This window comes from Nipponia nippon, unplaced genomic scaffold (assembly GCF_047370975.1).
Source record: "Nipponia nippon isolate SJK-2023a ecotype South Korea unplaced genomic scaffold, ASM4737097v1 scaffold_41, whole genome shotgun sequence".
Classification (NCBI taxonomy): domain Eukaryota; kingdom Metazoa; phylum Chordata; class Aves; order Pelecaniformes; family Threskiornithidae; genus Nipponia; species Nipponia nippon.
In genome coordinates, this window is record NW_028262360.1 from 235,286 (window position 1) to 262,218 (window position 26,933).

A 26,933-nucleotide genomic window follows, 5' to 3' on the forward strand; every position below is an offset into this window, starting at 1 on the left:
GCAGTCTGTCATATTTCTGTCAGGCTCAAAAGCTACAGGATGTTTCCATTGCAAGAGGCGAGTCTGTTGGGAGCTCCAGTCTCCCAAATTCCAAACCCCGTGTGTTAAAGAGTGCTGAGCCCCGTTGTTTCTTTCTGCTGCTCTCTAACGCAGTTTCTCTGGCTTTTTCTTTGGTTGGTTTTTAATGCCTGGTAGGTGTCCAAGCTCCGTTCCATCAAGGCACTTGCAAACCTGCCACTTGCCCAGCTTCTGCTGGGGGCCAAGCCAAAGAGATGAAGCCTCGTGCTCGTAGCAAGCCCGAAGCAAAGTTAAACTGCTGAGAAGTTCCCCCAGTCAGCCCGGAGCCAGCGTGCAGCTGCGATGAGATGGAAGAGCCTGGGAAACCATTCGTCAGCAGGAGGCGATGGAAGAAGGTATGGTGCATGTGGCACCTGGGATTAAGCGATACGCTCAGTTTCGTGTCTGGACCAGTACTGTGCTTGCCCTTTGACTAAGCCCCAGTTCAGAGCAGAAATTGTTGTCACTCCTCGTGGGTGCCAGAGTGCTGTTCCTGCTCTCTCCTCCCCGGTGCCTTAATTTAATCTTTTGTGTCTAGGCAGGGCCTTGATAATGCTCCTGTGTGGGCACTGTGTATGTGAATGGCAGGTTTTCTGCATAGTTGTGACTGATCTTTCTTGCTTCTTTTCATGAGGAAACTCTTGATATGTACTGCGCAGGAACTATAGAAATGCAAAGGAGTGATGAAGAAAGAGGTGCCAGTCAAGGAGGGAGTGCAGGTTAGTTCTGGTTTTCAATTTTCTTGACTGTGTTCTAGCCAAAAGCCTTGTCTGAAACAATTGCAATGAGCTGAACTACTGGGTATTTCAGTAGCTTTCAGATGACCACCTTCAGTCCTTGCCCCAGCAGGTGGAAACGCGGGATGGAGGTCAGCACGTGCTCCCTCAAGTCGTAGCGGGGCTTCCTCAACACCGCAGTGGGGATGCTGTTCCTGGGGACGCCGGTTGCAGCCTGCGATGGGGATGCTGATCCTGGGGATGCTGGTTGCAGCCCGCGGTGGGGATGCTGTTCCTGGGGACGCTGGTTGCAGCCCGCGGTGGGGATGCTGTTCCTGGGGACGCTGGTTGCAGCCCGCGGTGGGGCTGCTGTTCCTGGGGATGCTGGTTGCAGCCCGCGGTGGGGATGCCGGCGGTGGGGCTGTCAGCAGCAGGCCGGGGCAGAGCTGGCGGTAGCAGGGGTGTGGGTACCAGGCCGGGGTGGGGATGCTGGTTTGGGGGCGGTTGTTCCTTTAGGAACGGCGAGGTGGCGCCGCGGCTGCAGCCTGTGCCAGGCAGGGGCTTGGTGTGAAGGCAGCAGAAGTGGAAGTGGCGCTGGGTGGGCCCGGGGCCAGCAGCGTGATGGTGGGCAGAGAGGGCTCCCACAGACCAGAGCGGTGAGGGCGTCTGCCCTGTCTTGCCCCTGCCCCCACCGCTCTGCAGCTTCCTCCCGGCCCAGGGGCTCCTGGGGGCTGCCCCGGGGGGCTGCAGCGGCGTGCGGCCCACTGCTGCCGGGAGCTGTGGGGCGCGGCCTGGCCATGACACCAGTGGCGCCAGCAGCTGGCAGCACTGTGTCACCCGTTCCATTGAACGTATCGCAGCCCCCGGGCAGCGGGGAGCCGTAGCTTGAAGAGCATGGGGCCGGGGGACTGGGGCAGGCAAGGGTCCCCGGGCCGGGGCAGGGCTCGGGGCCAGAGCCCCGGGCCAGAAGTTTAAGGCCTCCGTGCTGCGGGGTTTCAGTAGACGGGCTGCATGAAAACTGTCCCCTCTGGTGCGCGAAGGGCCTTTACCCCTGGCATCCCTCTGGCTTCTAGATGGCTTGGCAGGCACGTTGTTGCTGTTGGATGCTCTCCGCTTGCTGCGTCCTGCCTGCTGCCCGCTGCCACACACACCGTGCCGTGCCCACCCACCTTCCCCTCCGACAGCGTTTTTGAGTTTTTGGGCACCTGGCACAACCACCCTCTTCTTCTTTTTCTTTGGTGGGATGCTGTTGCGCAGGGAGGTCTCTTGTGTCTTGGGGGCGCTGGCTGGTGCGGGCCGCTTGGCCTTCTTGCCGCCCATCTCTCCCGATCTGGGCACCATCTGGCAGGAGGCGGCACCCGGCGGCAGCAGCAAGCGGGTCAAAAGCACCCGGGGCTGCCTCCGCAGCGCCTCCTGCACCAGTTGGGCCGTGCGGGGCGGGTGACGCCGGGGGACAGCCGGGGGGCTGGCCAGGGGACTCAGCAGTGGGATTTGCAGAGGGCTCAGCAGGGGAGTCTCCGCAAGAGCCTTCAGGGGATCCTTGCGGGGACTCTCCACAGGACTGTCGTCTGAAGTCTCCGGAGAGCTCTCCTCAGAAGTCTCCGAGGGGCTGAGTGGCAGCCAGGTGGGGAGGTCTGCCGCCACCGCGCCCTGCTTCCCCTCGGGGTCCTGCAAGGGGGAGGCCGGCCCCACCCAGAAGGGGTCGGCGTCCCCTAGCATTGCCGCTGCCAGGTGGTCCTTGGGGCAGTCGCACTCCAGCCCGCTGTGCCAGAAGTCGGGGACTTCGCTGAAGGAGGCGGTGCTGGCAAGGCTGTCGGGGACATCAGGGAAGGTGTTTTCGCCTTCCCCCAGCATCACCGCTGCCACTTGCTCCTTGTTGCAGCCGCCCTCTGCCCTGTACTCCAAGAGGTGGGGCAGCTTGTTGAGGGAGGTGGTCAAGCTGGGGATGACGGGGACATTGGGGACGGTGTCCTCACCATCCCCCAGCCCCGCCGCCACCGCTCGTTCATTGGGGCAGCCACCCTCTGCCACGTACTCGGAGAGGTCAGGGAGCTCATTGAGGACATCGGCGGTCAAGTTGGGGACGTTGGTGGTCAAGATGGTGTCCTCGCTGTCCCCTAGCCGCACCACCACGGTTTGGTCCTGGGGGCAGTCGCCGTCTGCCACGTGGTCTGAGGAGTTGTGGAGCTCACTGAGGGAAGCAGTGCTGGCGAGGCTGTTGGGGAAATCAAGGCCATCAGGGACAGTGTCCTCACTGTCCCCCAGCCCCGCCACCGCCACTCGTTCACTGGGGCAGCTGCCCTCTGCCACGTACTCGGAGAAGTCAGGGAGGTGGCTGAGGAAGTTGGTAGCGTCGGGGACATTGTCGACAATGACCTCGCCGTCCCCCAGCCCCGCCACTGCCTCTCTCTCTTTGGGGCTGCCGCCGTATGCCCTGTACGCCAAGAAATCAGGGAACTTGTTGAGGTAGGTGCTCAAGTCGGGGACATTGGGGACGGTGTCCTCGCTGTCCGTGATGTCAAGCCAGGCGAGCACACGGCTGGCGGTGGTGTCCTCTGCCTGCTCAGGAAAGGCCTCAGCGAAGGCGTCTGGCCCCTGCTGGGGCAGATCCGCAGGCTTCCCCGGGGCCCCCGGGGTGGTCACCGCTGCTGAAAAAGGAAACAAAAGCAATCGAACCCCGGGGCGATGCCAGCTTTGCTAAGCTTGGCCACCCGACCACGGGCTCTGCCACCCCCCAAACCTCACCTTTGGGCTTCGTTGTGGTTCTGCCAGTCGGCAGAGGCAGGGCGGTCTGGCGGGGGCTGGCAGCAGGGACACTGTCCTCGATGGCCGCCCCGTCCTTGCTGGAGGCCTCCGATGGCTTCTGGGCGCTGCCGGCAGGGTGAGGAGCACAGGGGGGCCTGTGGGGTTCAGGGTCTCCCCCTGGCCCCTGGCCCCTGGCCCCCAGCCCCAGGCCCATCGGGTGGTGGGGCACCAGTGTCCCCATCACCACCTGCTGTCCCCAGCCATAAGCAGGGGGACAAGGAGCGGCCACGGTGGGGAGCTGCACACCGCAGGGGAGCTGCATGACACGGGGAAGCTGCACAACAGGAATGAGCTGCAGCATCGGGGGGAGCTGCACCACAGGGTGAAGCTGCCCCCCTTGGGGGAGCTGCCCCCCTTGGGGGAGCTGCACCCCAGGAGGGAGCTGCACCCCAGAAGGGAGCTGCACGACAGGGGGGAGCCGCGCCATGGGGGGGAGCTGCACCACGGGGGGAAGCAGCACCACGCCGGGGAGCTGCACCACCTGGCCTGGGGCCCCCAGGGGCCCCGGCACCCCCTGCCAGACAGTGGCCTGGGCCGGCTGGGAGGTGACGGTGGGCACCTGAGCAGGCCTGCGGGACACCGGCAGCCCCGGGCCAGAGGAGGGCAGCACGCCGGCAGTGACCGGTGGCGGCATGGCCGGGGTGGTGATGCTCACGCTGGGCACCTCCAATGCCATCGGCAGCCGGAGAGGGAACCTCTCTGTTGGGGGAAGTGCAGAGGAGCAATGGGGTGGAGCACCGGGAGGAGCAGGAGCCTGCTGCTGTACCTGCCATGGCGCTTGGTCCGGGTGGGGTTTGTTGGGGGCAAGCAGCCCTCGTCTCCACGGCGCTCATTCCGCCAGCACCTGCTGCAGCCAGCCTTGCGCTGGGTTGATTTTTCCTACCACAACAGCTTCCCATCTCAAGGATTGCCCATCCTGCTGAGGTTTCCTGTCCTCAATGATGGGTTCCCACCCGCACAATGGCTTTTAAACCACATGATGGTTTCCCAAGCCAATGAGGATTTCTCAGCCCCGTCATGGTTTCCTAACCCGAGGGTCTCCCATCCCCACGATTTCCCATCCCAAGCATGATTTTTGGGGGGAGGTGAATTTCCTGTGCAAGGGGAAGGGATGGGGCTGGCACTGGTGTCCCTGCAATGCCGACACGTGTGTGCTGCCCCATTCCAGCCCGGTGGTGGGGATGGGGGGATTGGGGCGCTTTTAGGTCGTTTTTGTCCTCCCCCTGTCTGCCGTGGCAGGGGGGCAACTGCTGCTCTTGATCCAGACGTCCCTGCCGTCGGTCTTGCTGCAGTTCCGTATCTCTGATGGCAGATAAGGGGAGGGTTCCCCAGAGGTGTCGGAGGGGCTGGGATGCTGGCATGATCTGGGTAGTCCAGGGGTATCCTTGCTTCTTCAGGGTGGGGGCTGTCCTTCTCCTCCTTGCAATGAGCTGGGGTCCTTCAGTCATGCTGACTGAACCATGACTGAGCAGTATCCAACGTAATCTGGATGGATCTTAAGAAATGTCATACAATTTCCTACTCTCAAGACTAATTGCTATGATAGTTTTTCCTAGCAATGAGATGTTCCTAGCAGTCCCTCCTTTTCTTTTGACCATCAGGGTCACACTATACCCTTCCTTCTTTAAGTCGTATGTGGAGCATATAAGGTAGTAGAACACTGGAAACGCACAGATAGATAATTACAAAGCCAAACAAGAGAGTGACTACAACAACCCAAATCCTTCTAGTTCACAGGCCTCTCCCTAAGTCTGGGAGCCAAGAGGTTAGCCACCCAAACAGATTCAGGAGAGATCCCTGCCTTACTTCATGTAGTATTTTTAAATGAGTCTTTCTCTTGTTTCTATCCGTTTCATTTTTCTGGTCTTGACTGACATAAAACCCCAGCAGCTGTTATTCGACAATGCACATTCTCTGTCCTGTGCTGCTGAAAGGTGCTCTAGGGCTAATGCATTCGTGCGGAGGCGCCAGAAAGAGAGAGCGCCAGCGTTTGTGGGGCTGTGAATGGGGTTGCCTGGATACTTGAAGCGCAGCAAGAGCTTTTGGTCCTGGCCCCTTTGGTGTGGGAGGAATCCCTGGACGTTGGCCGTTTCCAGGCTGGGCTCTGGCTGTAATCAGCGGGCCAGGGAGAGGGACTCTCGGGAACTTTTCTTTCTCCCTGCTTCCCCCCAGTTCCAATCTCTCTTAGAGGTAAGGATGATTTGGCTTCCTGGGCACATCCTAGAGAAGGTAGATCCAGGATGGAAGTGTGGACTGGTCTCTACCTTCAGAGCTGTAGGCTGGCATTGGAGTTCCTGTTTGCTCATTCTAATTTCTTTTCCATATCCTACACTAGGTAAGCGTGGGGACAGCAGTGTAGTCCTCCTGCTGAGAAGCTGGGCTCAGTGTAGAATGACAAGAAGCCCACCCTGAGTGATACGGTGGGAGGCAAGACGGAAAAGGAGCCGTTGAAAATGAAACCGTTCTTGCTGCTTGTGTTTGATATCACACCTGCAGGTTTCTTGAACTGTACGATAGAAGCGCGATGTTCGATATCAAATTTGGCTTTTTTAGCTCAAAGGGGTTCTCTGAAGTGCTGTGTAATTAGATATCAATATACGTTCTTACGAATTGACTAATGTTTTTTCTGTATTTATGTTGTTTTCAGAATACACCGCTGATAATGCCCTGATTCCTAAGCACTCATCGGTCGTTGTTAGAAGAATCCCTGTTGGAGGAGTTAAAGCTCCCAGCAAAACATAGGTTGTGTAAGGCTCCAACAAGCATTGTATTCTTTGTCAGGGGTTTCCATGTGTTAACTGTTTTAACGGCTGTTAGTTTACAGAGGCATTCCGATTGTATCTTTCTTGTTAAAGCTGCTGTTAATTGTCGTTGTCCTGGTGTAGATTTTAATGTATCCGTTTGACTCTTTCTTGCATTTGGGGAAGGGGGGGGCGGGATATGGCAGGTATTCCTACGCCCCAAATCGGGGTCTTTTGCATGCTAGCTCTAGAGGAGAGACCAAGGGTTGCCAGCTGGCGAACCATGCAAACAAGAAGTTCCACTCCTCAGGGATTCCTGCTAGTTTCCTAAAGACAATGTCCATTTCAGGCAAGATAAAACCAACACTATCCTAAAGCGTGTTTCCTTTTGTGTCAGTACGATGAAGGAAGAGTTAATCCTTTCCAAACTTGAAAGTCAGGAAGCGGTTTCACATGTTACCAAATGTTGCTAGTTCCCTTTCTAAGTCTGTTTTTACCCTAAGCTGATCTCTGTGCTCCAGGTTTTAACTCTGTATTCTGTATTGCTGAGATTTATGGAGGACAGGGAATTGGGTGTCCTGATTAGAATGACAGCTATTCAAATGCAGTCCTGACTGGAGGATTAATGCTGTCAGTTAGGTATCCATGCAGTCCAGTTCTCTCTCAGCTACATTGGCATTGTTTGACTGGTCATGTTTTCCAGCCTTCTTCTAGGAATTCTGGATGTCTCAGCGTTGTGCTTATAAACATGGCCTTGTTTTGGGGGTTAATTTCAATGCGTATGCTTAGCGCTGTCTTGTCAATGCATCCTGCGTTTCTGGCTGGATGGCACCCTCTCCTGGTATTGTAATGCTGCCCTGAAAGGAGAGGAGAGATGCTGCTGGCATCAAAGCTCAAGGCAATACCCGTGTGTGGGGATAAGGAAAGAATGGCACTGCTGTTCTCCCGTAGAAAATGAACCGGGCAGCTTAGCTTTCTATCCCTTCAGTGGGAAACGTTGCAGAAAGAACTGGTAGAGTGGTTCCTGTTTGGGAATGATGAATGTATGCTGTCAGGGTGGAGAGGCCTTCAGCAATGCGTTACTCGCCTTGTAGCATGTTCTTCAAGGGAAATGGATGAAGCAATCCTTGTGTGGTAATCTAAAGTATTTCCTTGTACTTCCTCATCTGCCGGAGGTGCGTGGCTGTAATTGCCAGCCCGGTGGTGTTCTAGCAGTGGCAGGGAGCACGTGCCTTTCTATTTGTACAGAAATTCCAGAGCAGCCTTTGAATTGCCTCTGCTCATGGGACACTTTGGGTGATGTATGAATTGGTTGCTAACTACGTCAATGCTTGCATGTCTGAGTCAGGATGAGCAGCATGCAGGGACAGATGAATGAGCGTGTGGAATCTCAGCAAGTTTTCAAACGTAATAAATGTTGCCTAGAATATTGTAGCATTTTCAAGATTATCTTCAAGCAAGTTCTGGCAATTAAGACTTTTTTTTTTTTAGTTTGTCACAGGGTTCCTAAATCGCACAAACTCCTCGGAACTGCTGTCAGGTGAGATATCTACTGCTATTTTTAGTCAATACAGCATATGGAACACATGTAGTATTTTGGCCCTTTCCTGGCCAAGTGTGGTAGATATCTGAACACAGGGCTTGGGCTCCCACAAAGAACCACTGTCCTAAAGACTCTGCTGCTGACATTTCTGTTATTTCTTGATTTTTTTCACTGAAGTAGACTTGCACTTGGACGTGTCTAGGCTATGACTGTTCTTTCTCAGACACTCAAGTACTCTATCGGGTACCTATTTGCAGTACTAGGGGTGTAGAGATTGGCTAAAGTGACCTTTGTGTTTTGATGGCTGATGATTGAAGAACACAAAACTGTAGGACAGACTTCATCTTTTTGATACTGATGTAGCAGAGACAAAATACCTGAGGGCTTCCTCTTGCACTGTTGTGTTCTGTCTCTGTAAGTCCTAGAGTGATTTGTGACAAAGTAGAAATGTGATTGTTGGGCTTCTTTTTAGCTGCACTGCATGTACCAAGAGAGAACAGTTTCTGTGTACGAATAAATGTCCACATTCACTAGACTATCAGAACATCATGTTTGGATGTTCAGGTTTTAGAATCTGTTTTCACCGCTTTATGCTGGGTACAAGTGCTCTGTTTTAAGTTCTGATCCCCTGTATTTCTTCTTCCAGAAGTCCAACTGAGCCAGTGAGCCGAGCATCAAACGCAGTATGTAAAAACGCAGACTTTTTGCTAGACACTGCACTTCATTCTAAACAATGTAACCTCGTATTACTTTTCCAAACATTACCTTTATGTATTTCCCAGTAAAAGACAGCATATGTTGTGAATAGAATGGATAGTAAAAACTGAGCAATGCCATCGTTCGCACAGTTCTAATGGGAACACTGGTATTTGTGCCTAGGAGTGCATTGTGTTTCATCTTGAATCTGCTGGAACATTTCCTGAATGACTTTGAGTTGTACAGATAATGTATGATCATTTTGAGATCACGTAGGTGCGAGGTTTGCCCAACTGAACGTGGTGCCCTGTTCTACATCTGTCTGTCTCTAGCTAGCAATATGGATGTTTGTATAGGGTGTCGTGTGCTTTTTGTTTCTTGCAATAAAAATGGTTTGGAGCGTATTTTTTGCCATTTTCACCTTGTATCACTTAGCTTTTGGTTTTAAATCCGTTTTGGCCTCCTGGTTTTTGAAAATGTTATCAAAACCCCCTGAGAAACCATGATTGTTAAAGTTGGGACTGTTCCTTACTTTTGCCTTGGGCGTTCAAACAAATACCAAAACCAACATATCCCTTATGTTTGGAGGACAGTTCTGTGCAGCTGAATGATTCCTTCTCGTGTCCTTAAATACCTGGGTATTTGTTCCTACAGCTGTGAAATTGAAGTGCTATTGTTTGGGCCCCTCTGGGTACATAAGTGTTTTGAATCCCTTGCCGTGAATGTCAATAGCGTTGCTACGCAAAGTGGTATTCTAGAGCTCTGCATTTGATCTTTCCGCTTTACCTGATGAAGCAGTTGAGTTGAACAGTTTGTCTGCAAATGAAAATACCTGAAACCCAGCGTCCGCGCTTTGGCACAGGGTTAGAGCCTGGTGCATTTGTGGGTAAAATGCCTGTCATCTTTCTTACCTTCTGCCTGCAGTACTTGTTTGGAGCTCGGCGACCTCAGGCTCGCCTGCTGCTTTACTTTCCCAAAGGTGAAGCCTTTCTTCAGTCTACCACCGCTTTGAATGTACCTTTGGAAAAGGGGCAGCGTTTTTCTTCAGGTTTGAAAACACTGTCCTGCTGCTGGTAAAATATAAATAAGTAACCCAAGGAGAGACTTATTTTGCCAGGCAACTATGCTGTGTTCGTAAAAGCATAACCATGTGCATGTATGCCTGATGAGACACTGGCTGATTCATTGACAAACTCCACTGAAAAGAAGTTTCCTGTAGTGATGCTTCCTTCTCAAATAAACTCCAGGGTTTTTTTAAGTCCTCTTAAGCTGAAACTTGACAGCTTCCTTATCCCTTTGACGTTTAAGCAGCTGTGAGTATTTGACAATTAAATTGGTGAAGGACCTTGAGAGGAGGAATGATGCTAATGGACACCTGCGGAATAATGTGAAATGGTTCTTTAAAAAACAATAAAAGAAAAACTTGTGAAGAAAACAGTCAGGGTAGCTGATGTTTTCTATCCCCCAAAATCACTCGGGCAGGAGTCTGAAGAGCTCTCTGTTAGTAATGCTGTTGGTATCTTTCCTGGAGTAATGGCATTGAGTCCAGTTCCTAGAGGCTGAGTTGAGCAGCTTTTAGGTATGATTTTTCCTGACATGCGGTCACTATCCTTGCTTAGAGCTAGAGGTATGTGCAAAATTTTGCTAGGCCATCTGGCTAGAAGTGTTGGTTAAATAGTCCTGTATGTCGGATTGCAGTGCAAGTCTTTTGCATCCTGGACAAGTTGCCAAAGAAGCAGTGAAGTTGAAGGGACTAAGGTGGCATTTTAAAATTGAGCTTTACTGTCTTCAGGCTAAATTGTGCTTTCTTGGTGGTTGATACTGCACTGTAGCCATGAAGACTTGCTCTCTTTGCATCTTCCTGCAACAAAACGGATTTGCACTGCACGTAGCTGTGGAGTAGTGAAAGCTGTGTTTGTTGACGTAGCAGAAGAGGCCAGTCTACAGCACCTGAAGTCAATGCACAGCTCTGGTGGCTCCTGTGGTAGAAGTGGCAATAGCCTTACCCTTCCTGTATGCCACTCCTTCTGGACGCTGTGCAGGCTCAGGGACAGCCGCCATTTCTGGGGACCCGCCTGGCGCTGGCAGCGGGGTTCTCCTGCTCTTGCTGTCCTGCGAGGCAGGGACAACGGAAAGCCCTGCACAGAGCCCCGGGGGCCCTTTTCTAGAGCCTTCCCCCGGAGTACGATCATGCTATCAAACTAGCAATAGGGTGAGCTATGAGTCATCCCTCTCATTATCCTGGGAATGTTAGGTAGAAATAGGTCTCCCTAAGGAATATCTGAAAAAATATTAACGTGTTTCATGCGCAAAGAACAAAATGGAATCCAGAGAAGAACTGGTATCTTCTGAAAGTCCAACTCAAGCTGTCCACACTTGGAGGGAGACAGAGGAGTGTGTTTGCGAATGCAAGCATCCTTCTGCATGGGCATGGCAAAGTGATGTCATGCTCAGATTTCTGTGTAGATCTTGGCAAGGACGTTCAGAAGAAAAAGAACCAGAACAAGAAGACACGGAAAACAAACTTGGTGTGTCCTGTGCTTAGGCCTGTGCTCTGAACAGAGGACCATTTCATAAGTCGACAGCAAGCTGACACCTGCTCGTCAGCAGACAGTAAAGGAGAGCCCGTACGGGAGTACAGGCACAGCCAGTTTCCATCTGCGGTCTTAGCAGGGGCGGTCTTGGCCCATCAGTACAAAGAGGACGAATGCAGACCTTCCCTTGACAACTTCAGTGTGCTTTGACATGGTTTTGAAGACAAAGGGATGTAAACCAGGGAGACATTCACGTGACTTATTTCTTCTAATGAACTGATTTATTGGTCCTTTTGGCATTTTTCATATCTGCAAGGTAACAGAAATCAAAAGTCAGTGGGACCCTGCTTTTCCTGACAGATAGTAAGGTCTGAATTATTGAAGAGGCAGAGACCAACAAAACCCTTGGTTAGGCAGGCTTGAGAGTCCATCAAAGGGCCAGGAAGATGCTGAAGGGACTCATCTGTCCTATGAGGACAGGCTGAGAGCTGGGACTGCTCAGCCTGGAGAAGAGGAGGCTCAGGGGGGACGGCATCAATGTGTCTTGATACCCAAAAGGAGGGTGCAAAGAGGATGGAGACAGGCTCTTTCCAGTGCAGGACCAGAGGCGATGGGCACAGCCCGAAACACAGGAGGTTCCCTCTGAACATCAGAACGCACTTTTTTACTGCGTGGGTGGCTGAGCCCTTCCAACCTCAACCATTCTGTGATTCTGTGATCTGTGACTGCAGACATCATCAAATAGCGTTTGTCCTCTCTGCTGCCCACCTTAGAAGTCTCTAGAAATCGCTAAAGGCACAAATAAGGAGCGGCTTGGATGCTGTTCAAATCAGCCACCTTTCCTTTGGATCCCAACGAGATCCGTATGTTTAAAGAAGAAGAATTGCTGAACCGCCCTTCAAGCTCTCTGTCTGTCGGCCTGTAGGGGAGGGGACTGATGGAAAATGTTAAGACACTTTAGGAAAGAGAGCATATTTTGTTCCGGTTTCCTCTTCTGATAGCATCTGGTCAGCAATACAGCATGTTAACGTTCCGTCGACAGTTGTAACACCAAACAAGGATCAGAGGAGAGAGGCAAGTGTAAACGGCTTTTTGCTGAAAGAGATTCTCAGAACGGAGGAAAGGCTGTGAATTGTAAGATGCCAGAAATTGTAGAAATGTGAAGAGAGCATCTCGTCCCATCTGTGGTGAACTCCGCACTGTGGCCAGTGTCGTATCCTCACGGGAATGATTAAAGATTAGCATGAGATTCCAAAAGAACTGGTAAATGTCATTAGCAACATCAAAAGTCAGTTGGGATAGAAACACTCGGTTAGGATCCTAGCCTTGCACTTTCTTATGCAGCTCCGAGCTGAAAGCAGACAGTGGTATTTCCTGCTGTGCTGCAGGGGAGAAGTTTCCACATTGCTAAAAACCCAGCATAAGACAGCCCTGCCTGGAGCTACCATTGCCCACAGGCCAAAAGACTCCAATTATAAAACTTCTGTGCAGCCCGCGCAGCAATGGGCTTCCCACCGTTCTGAAAGCTGGGAGGGGGAGCAGGCCATCAGGCAGAAGTGGCCCAGAAGATGCCCATGGAGCACTGGAGATGGCGCTCAGCCAGCACCAGCACAATGAGGAGGGCTTCTCGCTTGCGGTCCAAAACCAGGCCAAGAGAAAAGCAGCAAGAGAGCAATCTCCATTTGTGAAAGGTTCCCAACTCCTAAAAGGGCAAACTCCGTGAAAGATGCTTCCTTTTCTTTTCCCTCTTTTCTGCATAAGCTCTTCCTGTTTGATAGGAGGAAGAGAGGAAGTGACAAAAACTAGGACTTGTGTTCAGCTTGACTAAATCTAACATCGCCAAGGGAGAGAAGCAGCGCTCTGGAGTGCACAGAAGGGAAGGGAAGGTCCTGGGGGCACGCTGGGACGCGTGAACACGGGGCTCTGGGCCAGTTGGAGAGCAACAGGGAGGTCTGCAGGGAACATGAGGGCAAATGTGGGGCTTGGGGCACGCCAAGAGGACCCAAGTGCCCAGGGGTCAGTGGGCCTCGTGACGCCCCCAGAGGACACCCTGCCCCTCCCGGCCTGGGTGGCGGGTCACAGTGGTGCCCTTTGTGACCCGCCTCTGTGACACCCTGTGGCACTGCATATGGTCAACGCGGTCACAGCCCCCAGCCTGCAGTGTCCGGCAGGACGGCGACGGGACAGGGCGGGAGCCTGGAGCTGGCGAGCAGCCCCTGAGCACAGCCCACGTCTTTCCCCGGCAGCCCCGCGGTGCCAAGGCATTTTGCCAAAGCTTCCCCCTTCCCCACCCCTAGCCCTTTCCTGCGTCGCGCAGGATGGCGGAGAGACCCCCCAGCCGCCCCAGGGTGGCCTGGGAGGAGAAGAGGGCTCCCCAGGAGAGCAGCTCTCCACCGCAGCCCTACGAGGTGTGCGTGCCCCAGCCGCTGCAGAGAAGTAAGTGAGGGGCCCCGCCGGGCTGGGCAGGGCTGGGGCCGGCACCCTGATCGACACCAGGGTCCTGTTTCCCGGGCACAGTGGCAGTGGGGGTCCCACGGGCGGGGAGCACGGCACTGGTGGAATGCTGCTCGGGGCTGGGAGCTGGCCCCAGCACAGCCTCCCCCAGGGCGGGACGGGGCTCCTGCTCCAGGCTATGGGGCAGCAAGAGGCAGCTGGCCTGGAGGGAGGCAGCGGTGGTGGGGGACGGGGACCTTTCCAGTCTGTCTGCAAGCGAGTTTCTGAGCCCAGTGCACTTGTGCCTTTCTGTGCCGCGCTGTGCTCCAACATCGCAGCCCATCTGCCGGGCACCCTCCGGGCCAGACACCCATGGGGAGACTGCGCCAGGGGAGCGGGCACGGGGCCGGATGGAGGGCAGAGCTCCTCCGTCTCCTTGCATTTGCCTTCAGCCCCTCTCTACAGCCCTCCTTGCTCTCCTCCTTTACTAGGTGCCCCCGCTGGTGCATCCAGCTGGCAATCTCTGTACCGAGAGGAAAAAGAAGCCGTAGAGCTCATCCAGGCTTTTCTGAAGAGCTCAGAAAAGGTAAGCGTGGCTATTTCCATGGTAGCTGTGCCTGCGTCTCCTGACGGTGGCACCGGCTCTGCTGCCTGCTGCCGGGGCTGCTGGGGGGCTGGTGGCTGGGCAGAGCTGCTCCTCCCAGGTCTCCTGCACAGCACTGCAGCCCCAGGGCTCCAGTGCTGCTGGCCATGTGTCTGCCTTCTCACGCTCCCCGTTTGTCTCTCTGTCCCCTGGCTGCCAGGAGGAGGCCCAGAAGATACAGTTCCTAGAGACCATCTGCACCCTGTGCGAAGCTGCCAGGTGCAAGGGCTTGTCACAGGGCCTGAATGCGTTCTGCCACAGCTTTGAGTTGGCAGAGAATATCAAGGTGAGGGGACACCTGGCAGGTCTGGGGACGGGGGCAAGGTCCCCGGGCACCGGCACAGTGTGCGGGCAGTGCACGGGCAGGGGTCGGGCAGGGACAAGTGTGAGTGGACGCGGAGCTGCCCTGAGGGGACTCGGGTGCCGCTGAGAAGCCCTGCCAGCAGAGACCCCATCACCAGGAGTGGCAGGGGGCACGCTGGGGTTGGTGCTTGGGGCGGGGGCAGAGGGTCTCCACCAGCCCCACCGCCTGGTGCTGGGTCTGCTGGCACTGGCTGCTGGTGGCTGCCAGGTGCCATGCCGGTTGCGCTTTGCAGGTGCTGCTGGAAGAGGAGCCCGGGGACCACCTGCACACAGCGGTGCGGCAGCAAGCCATGCTTGCCATCGCCGCCTTGAGGTAGCTGCCCAGCCCCTGGTTTGGCTGGCACCTCTCCCCGTCCCCCATCCAGGCAGAGTCCAGTAGTGCCGTCAGAGGGACTCTGCTCTGCCCTGCTCGCGGCTTGTTGGGAGGGCGTAGGGGAGGCCAGAGGGATAGTGCAGCTGCCTGCCATGCCTCGGCTCTTCCCCAAAGCGGGAGGCGGGAGGCAGGAGGCGGGAGGCTTGCCTGCCAGGACTGTCCTTTGGCCCAGGCCATGTTGGGGAGGGAGGAGGTGCCTCCTGGCAGGGCTCCCTGCACACCCTCCATCCCTCTCGGGGACCCCTGCTCCAGAGGCGCGTGGCCACCTGCCCAAGGCATCAAGGCGCCCAGCACCAGTGTCCAACAGGCCCCTCTCTCTCTTTGCAGCAAAGTGGAGATGGTGCTGGAGGGCAAAAAGAAAAGCCTCTTACAGGCCTGCTTCAGGAGTGTCTTCTTGCTTCCTCCAAAAACAGACATGCAGGACCTGGACACTGCTCTCTACTTTAACGTAAGTGCTGGCTGAGCGGCAGGAGTCCCTAGTCCCTCTGGGCTGCTCCCTGGCCGCCATGTGCTGAGAGACACCCGGAGATCCAAGGCAGGGCAGGGGCTCGGCTTTGCTTTCCCACCTTCCTCCCTTCACCCGCAGTCCTTGGCGTGGGGAGTTCAGATCCATCTCCAGGGTGAGAGGGACTGCAGAAAGACTGCCACAACCCTTTGTCCTTCTTGCAGACCCTGGATACCATGGATACCATGCTGTGGACGCTGGTGCTCAGCTCTCCTGCCTCTGGCTTCACGCAGCTGCAGACAATCTTACAGGTGTGGCATTGGCAAAGAGTGGGGTGCGCAGGGGCTGTTCCTGACGCTGGAGGGACGGGAGTGTCCACTCTCGAGTGGATGGTCCCCACCCCAGTGCCACGCACAGAGCACATTGCAGGGAGGGTGCCCAGCTGCCTGGGGGAGCCAGGGCTGGCCCGCCATGCTCTTCTGGCAGCCCCGTGTCCCCTGGCTGCACTCAATGTCGCTTCCCCTCTGCAGCCTCCTCCTGTGTCACGGCAAAGCCTTGCCCATGGCACTTCTGGGCCAGCTCCGTCCCCAGAGCTTTCCTTGCACCAAAGCGGTGGCAGACATTTGACCCCTCTCCTTAGGCACCTCAGCGGTGGCAGCTGGTGCTGCTCTTCCCCTGCCTCACCGTCCCTCGTGCTTTCCTCCCCAGATCTGACTGGGGCAGAGAGCCACTGAGACCTGCCTGTCCTGCACAGGCAGCCCAGCCCTGAAGCTCTGTACTCCTGGCTTCCCAGGGGGCCGTATCCCCATTGCCCCACTGCAGACCCTGCAGGCAGGCTCCTGCCCAAGAGCCCAGCCTTCACTGGAGAGGGGACACAGGGCTGTGTTGTGGGGGAGGGCACGGAAGGGAGCAGGCACTGCCCTGGGGGTGGCATCTGCCCACCTGCCTGGCCACAAGGGCTGCGTGAGTCCAGCCAGGGCTTCAGCAGTGCTGCTTCTGCTGGCGCGGGCACCAGCTCCCAGGGCACGTGAGCACTTTCTCTCCTCCCAGATGCTGCTGACCTTCGTCAACTGCCAGAACGCAGCTGCGTGTGAGAGGGCTGTGGGGAGGATTGGGAGGCTGAGCGATTTGCTGGCCAGCTCTTCCTCAGTGGAGGTAAGGAGCCAGGCAGCCTCCCCTTGCCTGCACACCAGAGCAGCCTGCAGCTCAGAGATGCCTGTGAGGCAAGCCTGGGCAGCGACTGAGGCATTCAGCAAGGCTCTGCCCTGGAGCCAGCGTCTTGCTTTCTTTCTTTTTCCCATGCTCTTCTCTCCCCAGCTGGCTGCTTTGGGAGGGCCCTCCAAAGCTCTGACTCCCCGGGGATCCTTCCCCGTGCAGACTCTTGTGTCGCAGCTGCTGCCCCTCAGCCCTTCTACCTGTCCTGCCTCCCTCGCCCAGGTCCGGAGCACCTTTGTAGGAGACGATGACAGCCGTGCCTGCCAGACAGAGATCCGTATCCCCATCCTGGGACAGCTGCTGGGGCGTCTCATCCTTTGCCGCACTTGCACGAACTGGGAGATCAGCTGGGGGGCTTTGGATGCTCTTCATCGCCTCTTCAGGTTCATCCTGTGGCAAAAACGTAAGTGAAGCTGTGGTGGGCTGTGTCCCTCCACACACAGGCATCTCCTCAGATGCGTGCTTGTTTCCCTGAGTGTTGCAACGGACCGTTCTTGTGCCTGCTGGAGGCTGTCCAGGAAAGCCTGCCAGCTTCTCTGTCCCTCGCATCTCAGTTATTCCAACAACGTGTGAGTTGTGTGACTGCGTGCAGAGTTCTAGTTCCTTTGAGCTTCCCAGGCCATGAGCATTTGCACACATACGCTTGAGGCAGGTGTCTCTCATCCTTCTCCATCGTCCCTGAGGTCCCTCTTGTTCCCTTCACCTGTCGTCACCCTTTGCTTTATACCCCTGCCCACCACCTCCTCCCCTGACTGTGGGTCGGAACCCCCTCCTCAGCCATTCCTAGTTCAAAGCTCTTTTCACCATTTGCTAAGCTTGTTGGCAAAGATGCTTTGACCTAATTGATCACTTGTCTGTGATCCCCTCCTGTTTAGGCACGATGCTGCCAGAGGATAATCCAGAGCATCCGCGGCGTCAAAGGGAATGGAAAGCTGAGAACACCACCTGGCTTTCTTCGCCCAGCACCAGCAACATAACAATGGTAATGAGCTCCTCCCTTGCTGGGCCTCTTGTGCCCAGAGATCCAGAATCAGTGGGGCCGGCATGGCCTCACTGTCCCTGGTGAGAGGGTTGCTGCTGTCCCCGAGCAGGGACTAGAAGGGGCTGCACTCCCAAGTGTCCCAGCATCAGCTCCAGCCCGCCTGGCCACCAGCAACCCCTGGTTCTCTGTAGGGCCGGCACGCTGGGCTCACGACCCCAACCCTCCTCCCTCACCCTGAGGGCCCTCTCTTCTCCTCCTCCACCACGCAGTACTGCAGCCCCTGCTTCCAGCTTTCCTGCGGGCACCGCTGCCAGCACTGCTGGGCCATGTCTTGCCAGAGCTGCTCTCACTGCTCAGCTAAGCAGCACCATCAGGGCGCTCGGTGTGCCATGTCTTCCCCGCCTTCCTTCCTCCCATAGGCGTTTGGAAAATACCTGCAGCCTTCTGAGAAGAGAGACGTCGTCCTCGTGGCCATTGAGGCCATGAGAGACTCCAGCGTCTATGACAAGGAGGAGGCGAGCAGCATCCTGGATGTGGCTGGGAGAGAGCCTGCCTCCTGGCTGACAGAGGTAAGCGGCCTGTGGCTGCCCTGCCCTGAAGCCCTTTCAGGCACTGTTCCTCCCTCCCTCCCTCCCTCCCTGATGCAGGTGCCTCAGGCACCTTGAAGCCATCTGAAGCCAGCAGAGCAGGATGGGAAGAGCAGCAGTTTGAGAGGCAGCTGAGGAAATGGCTGCATTCCAGTGGCAGCACCATCCTCACCTGTGTGCCCTCCAGGTGCCAAGCATCGTGAGGTGCATCTATGAAAACACGGCATGCATCCGCACGGCATCCGCCCGGCACAGACTGGACTTGCTGCTTCTCCTGATGACGGAGCAGTGCCCCAGGGGAGTGGTCGCGAGCCTGCTGAAGCTCTCTCCATCGTGTGACAGGTACTGACCCCAGCAGCCCCCGGGGGCTTGTGCCGTGTGGGGAGAGGGGCCTGGAGACTTTCTGGCTGCCGGAGCCACGGGAAAGCGCAGGACACCCCCAAGGAGCAGGGCCCTCCAGCCCACGCCACTTTCCAGCCCTGGTGGATGTGCCAGGCCCGCAGTAGCCAAAGCTGGCCAAGGCAGCCCAGAGCCCTGCCACGAGGTTCCTCCGGGCCCCACGGGGAAGACTATCTCAGCCCCCTCCTCCTTGCCCAGGCAGGGACCTGGGCACTCCAAGCGAGGGGTCGGGAAGGGCCAGGACAGCCTGGGTCCTGTGGGGCTGGCGCGGGCACAGTGTGGTGGCCGAGGCAGCCCTGCTGACAGAGCGCTCTGGGCCTGCAGTGCTGCTCTGGCCATGTGGGACGTGATGCTTTCCCAGCCCCACACCCTGAAGAAGGTCTTGAGGGAGCTGCTCAGCCAGCTCCAGGACCAGCGGCTGCGCAGGGTGTTCAGCTCCAGCACAGAGGACGCCTGCATCCATCACTTGGCTGTGAGTGACCAGAGCAGTCCTTGCTCACCCTCGGGGCTGTGCCTGCCTCTTCAGGCAAACAGGCACGGCCCTCTCCCCTCCCATCTGCCCCAAACAGTCGCCTTCTCCAGGACATAGGGACACAGCCCCTTAGGGCCAGCAGGGACCCGCCCAGCAGCAGGTTCCCCTGCGCCAGCCATGCAGGGCCGCCCCACGCTGCTTGGGCCCCGGTGCACAAACACGAAGCCCAGGCAGCCCCTGCCTGCCCAGGCAGCTCTCTGCTTCTCCCCTGCCTGCACCCCCCTGCCCTGCTCTGCAGACTGGAAGCCTGGGGCAGGGCAAGGGCTGGGTCAGGGGCAGAGATGTGGCCTTTGCACAGGCTGAGCAGGCTGCAAGGTTGGGGGCAGGAGACACTCGTCACCACTCGCGTGTCGTGCCTCCTTTGTGCCCGCTCTTGCTGTTGCATCGCTCCTCAGAGGTGTGAGAGCAAGAGGCTGCCGATGCTCAGAGGACAGGAGGAGCCGGCACAGGCAACCATGTGGTGTGCGGCGAGGCGCAGGGCGCGGGGAAGCCAAGCGGCCCTCCACGGGCAGAGCTGCCCCTGGGTCGGGCTGTCTGGCCCCGGTGCCCTTGCCCTGAGGTGCCAGTGGGAAGCAGGAGCCACACGGAGCAGGGGCCCAGTGGGCTCTGCCAGTCTCTCACTGCCGCCTTTGTTTCAGCTGCTGGCCTCCAGCGACATTGAATCGGAGGAGTTTGCTGGCCTCTACAAAGTCCAGAGGTACCTGAGGCGTCCAAGCCTGGTGCTGCTCTCGCTGGTGCTCAGAGGCCTCATCACGCTGTCGCAGAGACCCGAGACGGTGAGCAGGGCCTGGTCAAGTGAAGCCATGTTGGCAGCCTGGGGCTGGGGAAGTGGGTAACGCGGTGGCTTGGCCTGCCCTGGGAGTCAGGAGGTGGGGTGACAGCTCCAAATGCCCCTGCTGTCCCCTTTACGGGCCCCAGGCTCCTTCAGGCTTGGACCTTGCCGCTGCAGCGCAAGGAGAAAAGCTCCCTCACCAGCAGCTCTCGCTCCTGGCTCATCCCTGTGGTGCCAGGCAGGAATTTCTGCTCCGCACCGAGGCAGCCAGCGCCAAGGTGCCTCAGTCGAGGGAGCCCTGTCCCCAGAAGAAGCGTTCTGCTGAGAGAGGGGGATGAGCCAGAGCCCAGGGTACAGCTGATGCTAGGGGCTGACTCTGGGGCTGGGGCAGTGGGCCTCTGTCATGACGGGGTCACCGCCTGCTCATTGCCAGCTTGGAGATGGCTGCCCTTCCCCGCACCCTGCGGTGCACGAGCCATGGGGGTCCGCAGAGTGCTGCCATGGAGGGGCCTGGTGGTGGCTGCCTGGGGAGCTTTCCAGGCCCGGAGGGTTACCAAGCCTTCTGCCCCTTTGGTTTGGGATTCCTGTGCCACCTGCCAGGAAGGCGGAGAGGAGGCTGGTGCTTAGTGGCCAGAGCATTTTTGCCAGGGTGGCCTTTCACCGCTTCACAAGAAGAAAATTCTGTGCTTCCTACAGGCAAGAAAAATGCTGGTCCTGCTGCCGGACATCATGGAGACGCAGCAGAATGCCAACACTGACAACAAGATGAAGGCCCTGCTTGTCTTCAGAAATGTGATGGGTCATATGACGAGGGAGGAGGCCAGCCTGACCGCTCTGCAGCTGGTGGAGAAGCTCCTGCCGCTCTTTGATGATGTAAGGCTGCTGTGGGAGCCTGAGCCCCACTGCTGGGCCCTCAGCAAGGACAACTGCCCGTCAGCCCAGCCCTGTGGCAGCACTTAGGCAGGGCTGTTCCCCTCCTCGCGCCCCTGGGCTCTCGTGGGGATGGCTTCTGGGCTCTGCAGCCCAGCACGGCTTCTCCCTGACAGGCTGATGCCTCCGGGTGACCTGAGCCCCCTGTGCTGGGGCCCAGCCCAGCCCCTGTGCAAAGCACCTGCAGGCCAAGAGCTGCTCACAGATCCCTGAGGCTGCCCGCAGCTGTGCTGCCAGGCAGGACCAGACGTTGTCCCCAGGCGCCGTGGCAGGGGGCTGAGGCGGCGATGTGTGCCCTGGAGGCATTGCCAAGGGCCAGCCTGGTCCCTGGGGAGCTCTGCGCTGGTGCGGCTGGTGTGGCTGGTGGTGAATGCTGGGGGCTGGCACAGGCACCGCCTGATGGAAACCTCATGCGTGGCCTTTCGTGGGCCTGGGCCCATTCAGCCACAGCTGCAGATCTGGCCCACGGCTCCTGTGTACAGAACCTGACTGCAGAGCATCTCCCCTCACATCAGCCCCGCTAACGCCCTTGCTCAGGGAGCGGCTGTTGCTGACGTCCTCCTGTTCTCCTCCCTGCCAGGAGTCCAGCCAGCTGCGAGAGCTCTCCATCTGCCTCTTCAAAGAGGTGCTACAGATGGTGGTGGGGAACGACAAGCGGCAGGTGAAGGAGAACGTGCGGAGAAGCCTGCTCCGACTCTTCTTCCGCATGAGTGACGAGAGCGAGAGCGTGGCCAAGGTAGAGATTTCAAACGTGACCAGTGATGCGGGGAAGGGCGTGCTGCCAGCACAGGGGTGGGCTGGGCATCAGGGAGGGGCAAGGGCTGCTGGCAGTTGGCCTCTTGGCGTCTGTCTCACCCCAGGCTCCAACTGCCCGAGTCACTGAGGACAGGGCAGAGCTGCCCTCCTTCCCTGCCCCAGTCCCACCACTGCTGCAGAGGATGGAGATGTGGGGTCCCCTCCCATCCCTGCTCCCCACAGTCCTGTCCCTGGCAGGTGTTGGAGGCCAGGGCTTTGAGCCCCAATCCCTGTCCCCCTCTGCAGGCCTCTCAGGAAGCCCTCCTCGTCGCTGCAAAGCTGCTGAAGTGGAGGCAGCTCAAGCACCTGGCCCAGACACAGCAGACCTGGAGAATTGGGGAGTGCTTGGTGAGGACAACCCCCAGGCCCAGGGCCCGGGCTGGACAAGGGGTGCCCCTGTGCAGCTGTGCCTGGCCTGCCCTGCTCCAGCCCAGAGCCCGCAGCCTGGAGCTGCATCCTCCTTCCCTGCCCCCAGGCACAGAGCCCCCCAAGGGCTCTTCTCCAGGCCCCTCTCCCCTCCCCACCCTCAAGATGTCGAACGAGACCCTAGCCCACCCAGGCCCTGGCAGTGGGACAGAGGGCTCTCAGGACCTCCAGATCTGCCTCTGCCTGGGGCTGTCTCTGAACCTCAGCCCCACAGGGCTCCTGGCTGGGAGATGGGAAGGGCCTGAGGTGGGAGGGGGACTGGGGGTGCTGGGAGGAGGGACCGGTCCGGCCGAGAGTGGGGAGGGCCTGTGCCAGCCCCATGCCCTTGTGCTCTCTCCAGCTGGTGCAGGACAGGAGCAGACTTGAAGACTATCTGAGTCAGAGCCTGCCGTACTTGAAGGATGCTCAGGTCCCCTTGCGAGAGGCGGCCGTGAGGTTCATTGGTGAGCCACAGCCCCTGGAGACCCTCCTTTGGCAGCCTGGCCCCAGTGCCAGCCGCTGCACTGGCAGCAAGGGGCAGCCCTGTGGCTGCCAGAGCCCTGGCTGCCCCGGGCAGGGCCTGGGCAGCCAGGGGCTCTGGGCCTCCCTCTCCCAGCCCTGCCCACGCAGGTGGGCTTGGTGGCCGCCCTGCTCAGTCCCACCCCGCCTCGGGTCCCGTCCTTCCCTGGGGTCACCCTGCTGAGGGGGAGGAGGGTGTGCAGCCAAACCGGCAGAGCCGGGAGCTGTGCTGCTGGGAGCACGCTGGGGAGCGGGAGGTCTGACGCAGCTCTGTGCCTAGGGCTTGCCGCGCGGCACCGGAGGGACCAAAGCGAGGAGGAGCTGGCTGAGCTCTGCAGCGGTGAGCAGGGGCAGTGCTGTGTGTGGCGGGGCTGGTGGGGCAGGGGCCCCAGCCTGGGCAGGGTGCTGCCATGCCTTGCCCTGCTGCAGGGAAATGCTTCAAGGGCAGGGGAACATCTCAGGGGCATTTGGGGCATTCCTGAGCAGCAGCTTCCAGCTGATGCCTTTGTCCCACCTGCTCCTCCTGGCCAGGGAAAGGGATGGGTGGGGCTGGCATGGTCCGGAGGGGATGCCTGGGGGTCTCTGCAGATCGGTGGGCTTCAGCTCTGTTCTCTTTCCTCCTCTTGCAGCCCTACAGCTTTTGGAGAAAGATGACGAACTCTCGGTCTCGTCCCTGGCAATTCAGACCGTGCTCCTCCTGAGATCTCCCAGGAAGCAGCCAAAACGGGGATGGGCCCTGTGGGCGCTCTGCTGCTGGCCCTGCAAAGCTGGGCAGAAGTGAAGCGCTCTCCAAGAAAATGGCTCTCTTGGATTAAAGCTGGAAGCACAAGTCCGAGGCCATGGTGTCCTTCACACAGGAAGCACCCTGAGCGTGCCCACGGCAGCACAGCACACGCTGACGCAGGGCGTCCTTGCCGCAAAGCCCCAGCTGCCCTGCTGGACTGCCACACCTGGAGGTTTCATCCTGCTGTTCAGACGCGGCCACCTCTGGCATGCTCTGGGCTTGCACATCCTTGTTTGGGAGCCGCGGGAGAAGTTTCCCTGTGGAGAGGGAGCAGCTGTGCCCTCAGGGGCACCCTGCCCCACCTCCTCTGGGCTGCTGAGGCCGGGCTCCCAGCCCTTTGGCCTCTGCCCCGACACATCCCCCTCACCAGTGCTTCTTGTCCTTCTACACTGAGCCCAGCTTCTCAGCAGGAGGACTACACTGCTGTCCCCACGCTTACCTGGTGTAGAATATGGAAAAGAAATTACAATTAGCAAATAGTAATTCTACCCGTAGCCCATATCTATCTAGTCTATAGCCTACAGCTCTGGACGCACAGACCAGCCTATATTTCCTGTATCTGCTTACTCGATGATGTGTCCAGAAAGCCAAATCCTCATTACCTTTAAGAGAGAATGCAACGGGGGGGGGGGGAAGGAAAAGAAAGAAAAGGTGGAGAAAAGGAAAAGGGTGGGCACACAACTGAAAAAGAAAGGAGCGCAGTTATCGCGAAGACCAGCGCAGCCCCCCTCGCTCTTTGATGCCCGCAGGTGTCTGCGTTCAGATGGGAACCAGCAGAAAAACCCTGACAGGGCTCCTTTTCACTGTCCTCCTCCCTGCGTGCGTGCTGGGACCTCCTCGTTTCCCCGAAGGCCTCCCAGACTCCCAGGGGGTAGCAAACAACTGCACCTGCAGAAGCAAAGGGGCGGCCGTGCCTCGGCTTCGGAGAGGCCCAAAGCCGCCCTGGGCCCCAGCAGCCCCTGGCGCCCCGGCATTTGCTTGGCCCCGAGGCCCCGCGGGGCCTGCCAGCACCGGGGACCCCCGGGGACAGAAGCCAAGGACAGCGGTCAGCCCCCGTGGGGAGAGGGACAGGGCTCTGTCCCCCCTTCTGGCCGCAGGAGGACGCCCTGGGCCGCGCCAGCACAGGGCGTCTCTCCTCCTCAGCGCCCGGGGGCAGCGAGGCCTGAGGGAGGCCCTGGGTGCCGGGCTCAGCCTGGCCGCTGCCAGCGGCTCCCGGCACGCAGCTCCTCCTGCCCAGGGCGGTGGCTGGAGCACAGCCAGAGCCACCCTTTGGGAAAGCCGTGCCGGTGCCCAGCAAAGCCCGGGCAGCTCCCCCCGGCCCTGCCCCCGGCCCTGCCCCTCGCCCTTCCCTCCCCTCCCGCCCTGCGCAGGCCCAGCCCGCCCAGCCGCGCCATTGGCCACGGCGGAGCCAATCGGCGGAGCCGGAGGCGGGCTGTCAGTCAGAGCCGGGTGGGGCGGGGCCGGAGGGGGCCGAGGCCCAGGGGCCTGAGGAGAAAGGGGCGGGAGCCGGGCCGGGGGCAGCCGGGGCCCGGGGGGAGCAGGGCCAGGCCAGGGCCAGGGCCAGGGCCAGGGCCAGGCCACAGGGCCAGGGGAGCTGCAGGAGCAGGTATGTGCCAGTGGGGATGGGCCTGGGGCAGGGGCCTGGAGGCCTCACCGCCCACGGGCCCCGCCACGGCCCAGTCCCCAGCCCTGGGCCCGAGGGCTCAGCCCCAGGGCCAGCCCCAGCAGCAGGGTGGGAGCGGTTCCTGCTGCTGCCCCCAGGGTCGCCAGCCCCAGCCCTGCCAGCTGGAGGTGGGTGTTGGATGTCCGCAGGGCAGGGGAAGGCAGAGTGGCCTCCTCTCTGCAGGCGGCTCCGGGCTTTGGGGCAGGCATGCTGTGGTGGGGACAGGCCAGGGGCCTTTGCTGTCCCCTCCTGTGGGTCTGGTGCTGATGGACAGCCCCGCCTCTGCCGACAGCCTTTGAGAAATGGGGATTTCCAGACACGGAGCTGTTTCTGCCTCCTGGTGGGAGCACGCGCCGGGGCGTTGTTGGCAGAGCAGCCGGTGGGGAGCGCTCCTGGTTGGAGGCAGCTCCCTTGGCAGATGCTTGTGCGACCGCCAACCGGCCCAAAAACTTTCTAACGCCAAATTGGCATTCAGAAAGCAGGCCTTCTTTATTGCAGCGCTGGGTGCACGGGGGATACCTCAGCCCAGTGTGCATGCCGTAGGTCACGCCAGCAAAGTGTGACACACAGCAAAGTGTGACACACAGCGCTGGGTGCACGGGGGATACCTCAGCCCAGTGTGCATGCCGTAGGTCACGCCAGCAAAGTGTGACACACTTAAAACGTACAGATTCCTTAATTTTCCAAGGAAAGTCACTGATATTGCAGTTATTTCCCAGAAATCATGACCATATTTCCCCTCCCACCGGAGCATGCGCTGTTTGATTCTGGGGCTTCTTTTGGGGGCCCTTGGTGGTCGTTCTCCTCAAGTTCCAGCTGTCCGCTTGTTGACCTCGTTGTTTTTTTCCACCTCAGCATGCTGATTTGGCGGTTTCCTTTTGTTAAGAAGACAGCTGACACTCGCCAGTGTTCAGGGAGTTTCTTGGTTTCTGTTCAGACTGCCCATGATCTTTGTGCTGAGCTCACTCTTTGATTCAGAGATTCCTTCTTACCTTACAGGCCTCTCCTCTGTCCTTGCTTTCTGCGGGCATGCTGATTCACTTCCTTCCTAGCTCTACTCTGTCCTTGGGAGCTGTCAGTTGTTGGTGACCAGCTTCTTCTAAGCAGGCCTTGATGATGAACGTTTTGAAGCAGGCCTTGGTAATGAACTCCTTTTCTGAATCCCACAGGTAACGCTTGTGCCCCTCTCTGGGCCCCAAGGTGGGATACCTGCCTGTCCCCCCACCCAAGCTGTGCTGCGGGCTTCTGGGAAACGGGGGTACCGAGGGCGGATGGTTTTACCACAGCCGGGAAGGTCCGGTAACCTGTCAGGGACTTTGTTCTTCCTGGTGCTTGCAGTAGCAGGTTATTTGTTTTTGTCAATGTATTTTTTCTGAGGAAACTTCACCCAGGAAAGCGCAGCGTTTAGCTCTGGTTGCTCTCTGTGTGGCCTGTGCCTGTCCTCAGCCAGGCACACAGCAGCTTTCAGAGGAGGAATGGGACTATTCCAGGGTGAGGTGAGCAGTGGGGATCCCAGGCCTGTTGTGTGTAAGGCAATCAGGGGAAAATGTGCGGTTAGAGCTGCCTGTGTTGCTTCCCCCTTGGATTGCAGTGCTCCCCTCTAGTTCTCTGTAATCCTCACTTCTACGAGTCGGCTGCATCGGGTTTAAATTTCTGTAAGTTGCTGGTACACTTTGCAGGTGTTTCGACTTGGTTCTTCCCAGGTTTGAAAATTCCCTCTTCAGGTCTCTCTACTTTCTTCTCCCCTCTGTCCCACAGAACCGTATGTGCCTGCAGGGGCTGCAGAGTCTGTGTTTGCTCCCCGTGGTGAGGAAAACACGGGCATGAAAAAGAAAGAGATAGCGATTCTGAAAAGAGCCCTTTCTTTGTGCTCCTTTTCACATTCAGTTGCCTGTTGTGGGTTCTTAAATGATGCGAGTTACTCTGAGTCTTAGCAATCCCTTGTTTGCACGCCTGTGCTCAGGAGGTGCCTCAGAAACTCTGTTTGGGCATTGCTTATGC

The 26,933-nt window shown here is 58.0% G+C and overlaps 1 protein-coding gene and 1 long non-coding RNA gene across 2 annotated transcripts; both read left to right on the forward strand.

Moving 5' to 3' along the window:
- Positions 1-210: 210 nt before the first annotated feature.
- LOC148052936 (uncharacterized) lies at positions 211-6,325 on the forward strand. The gene is made up of 3 exons (XR_015709062.1): positions 211-413; positions 692-776; positions 6,226-6,325. It is a non-coding gene; the product is annotated as an uncharacterized LOC148052936 (long non-coding RNA).
- Positions 6,326-13,410: 7,085 nt separating this feature from the next.
- On the forward strand, positions 13,411-23,266 carry LOC148052937 (uncharacterized). The gene is made up of 12 exons (XM_087777757.1): positions 13,411-13,528; positions 17,440-17,546; positions 17,966-18,115; positions 18,321-18,475; positions 18,857-19,004; positions 19,703-19,840; positions 20,533-20,709; positions 21,347-21,502; positions 21,808-21,909; positions 22,328-22,430; positions 22,766-22,825; positions 23,115-23,266. The coding sequence occupies exons 1-12, from the start codon at positions 13,411-13,413 to the stop codon at positions 23,264-23,266; spliced, it is 1,566 nt and encodes a 521-aa protein (XP_087633883.1).
- The last annotated feature ends 3,667 nt before the right edge of the window (positions 23,267-26,933 follow it).

Bases quoted from the DNA above. Each gene is read 5' to 3' on its own strand.
- LOC148052937 (XM_087777757.1), top strand. From the start codon at position 13,411: ATGGCGGAGAGACCCCCCAGCCGCCCCAGGGTGGCCTGGGAGGAGAAG. The intron at 18,476-18,856 runs GTACTGACCCCA...CTGGGCCTGCAG, and splicing joins CTCTCTCCATCGTGTGACAG to TGCTGCTCTGGCCATGTGGG. The intron at 21,503-21,807 runs GTAGAGATTTCA...CCCCCTCTGCAG, and splicing joins AGAGCGAGAGCGTGGCCAAG to GCCTCTCAGGAAGCCCTCCT.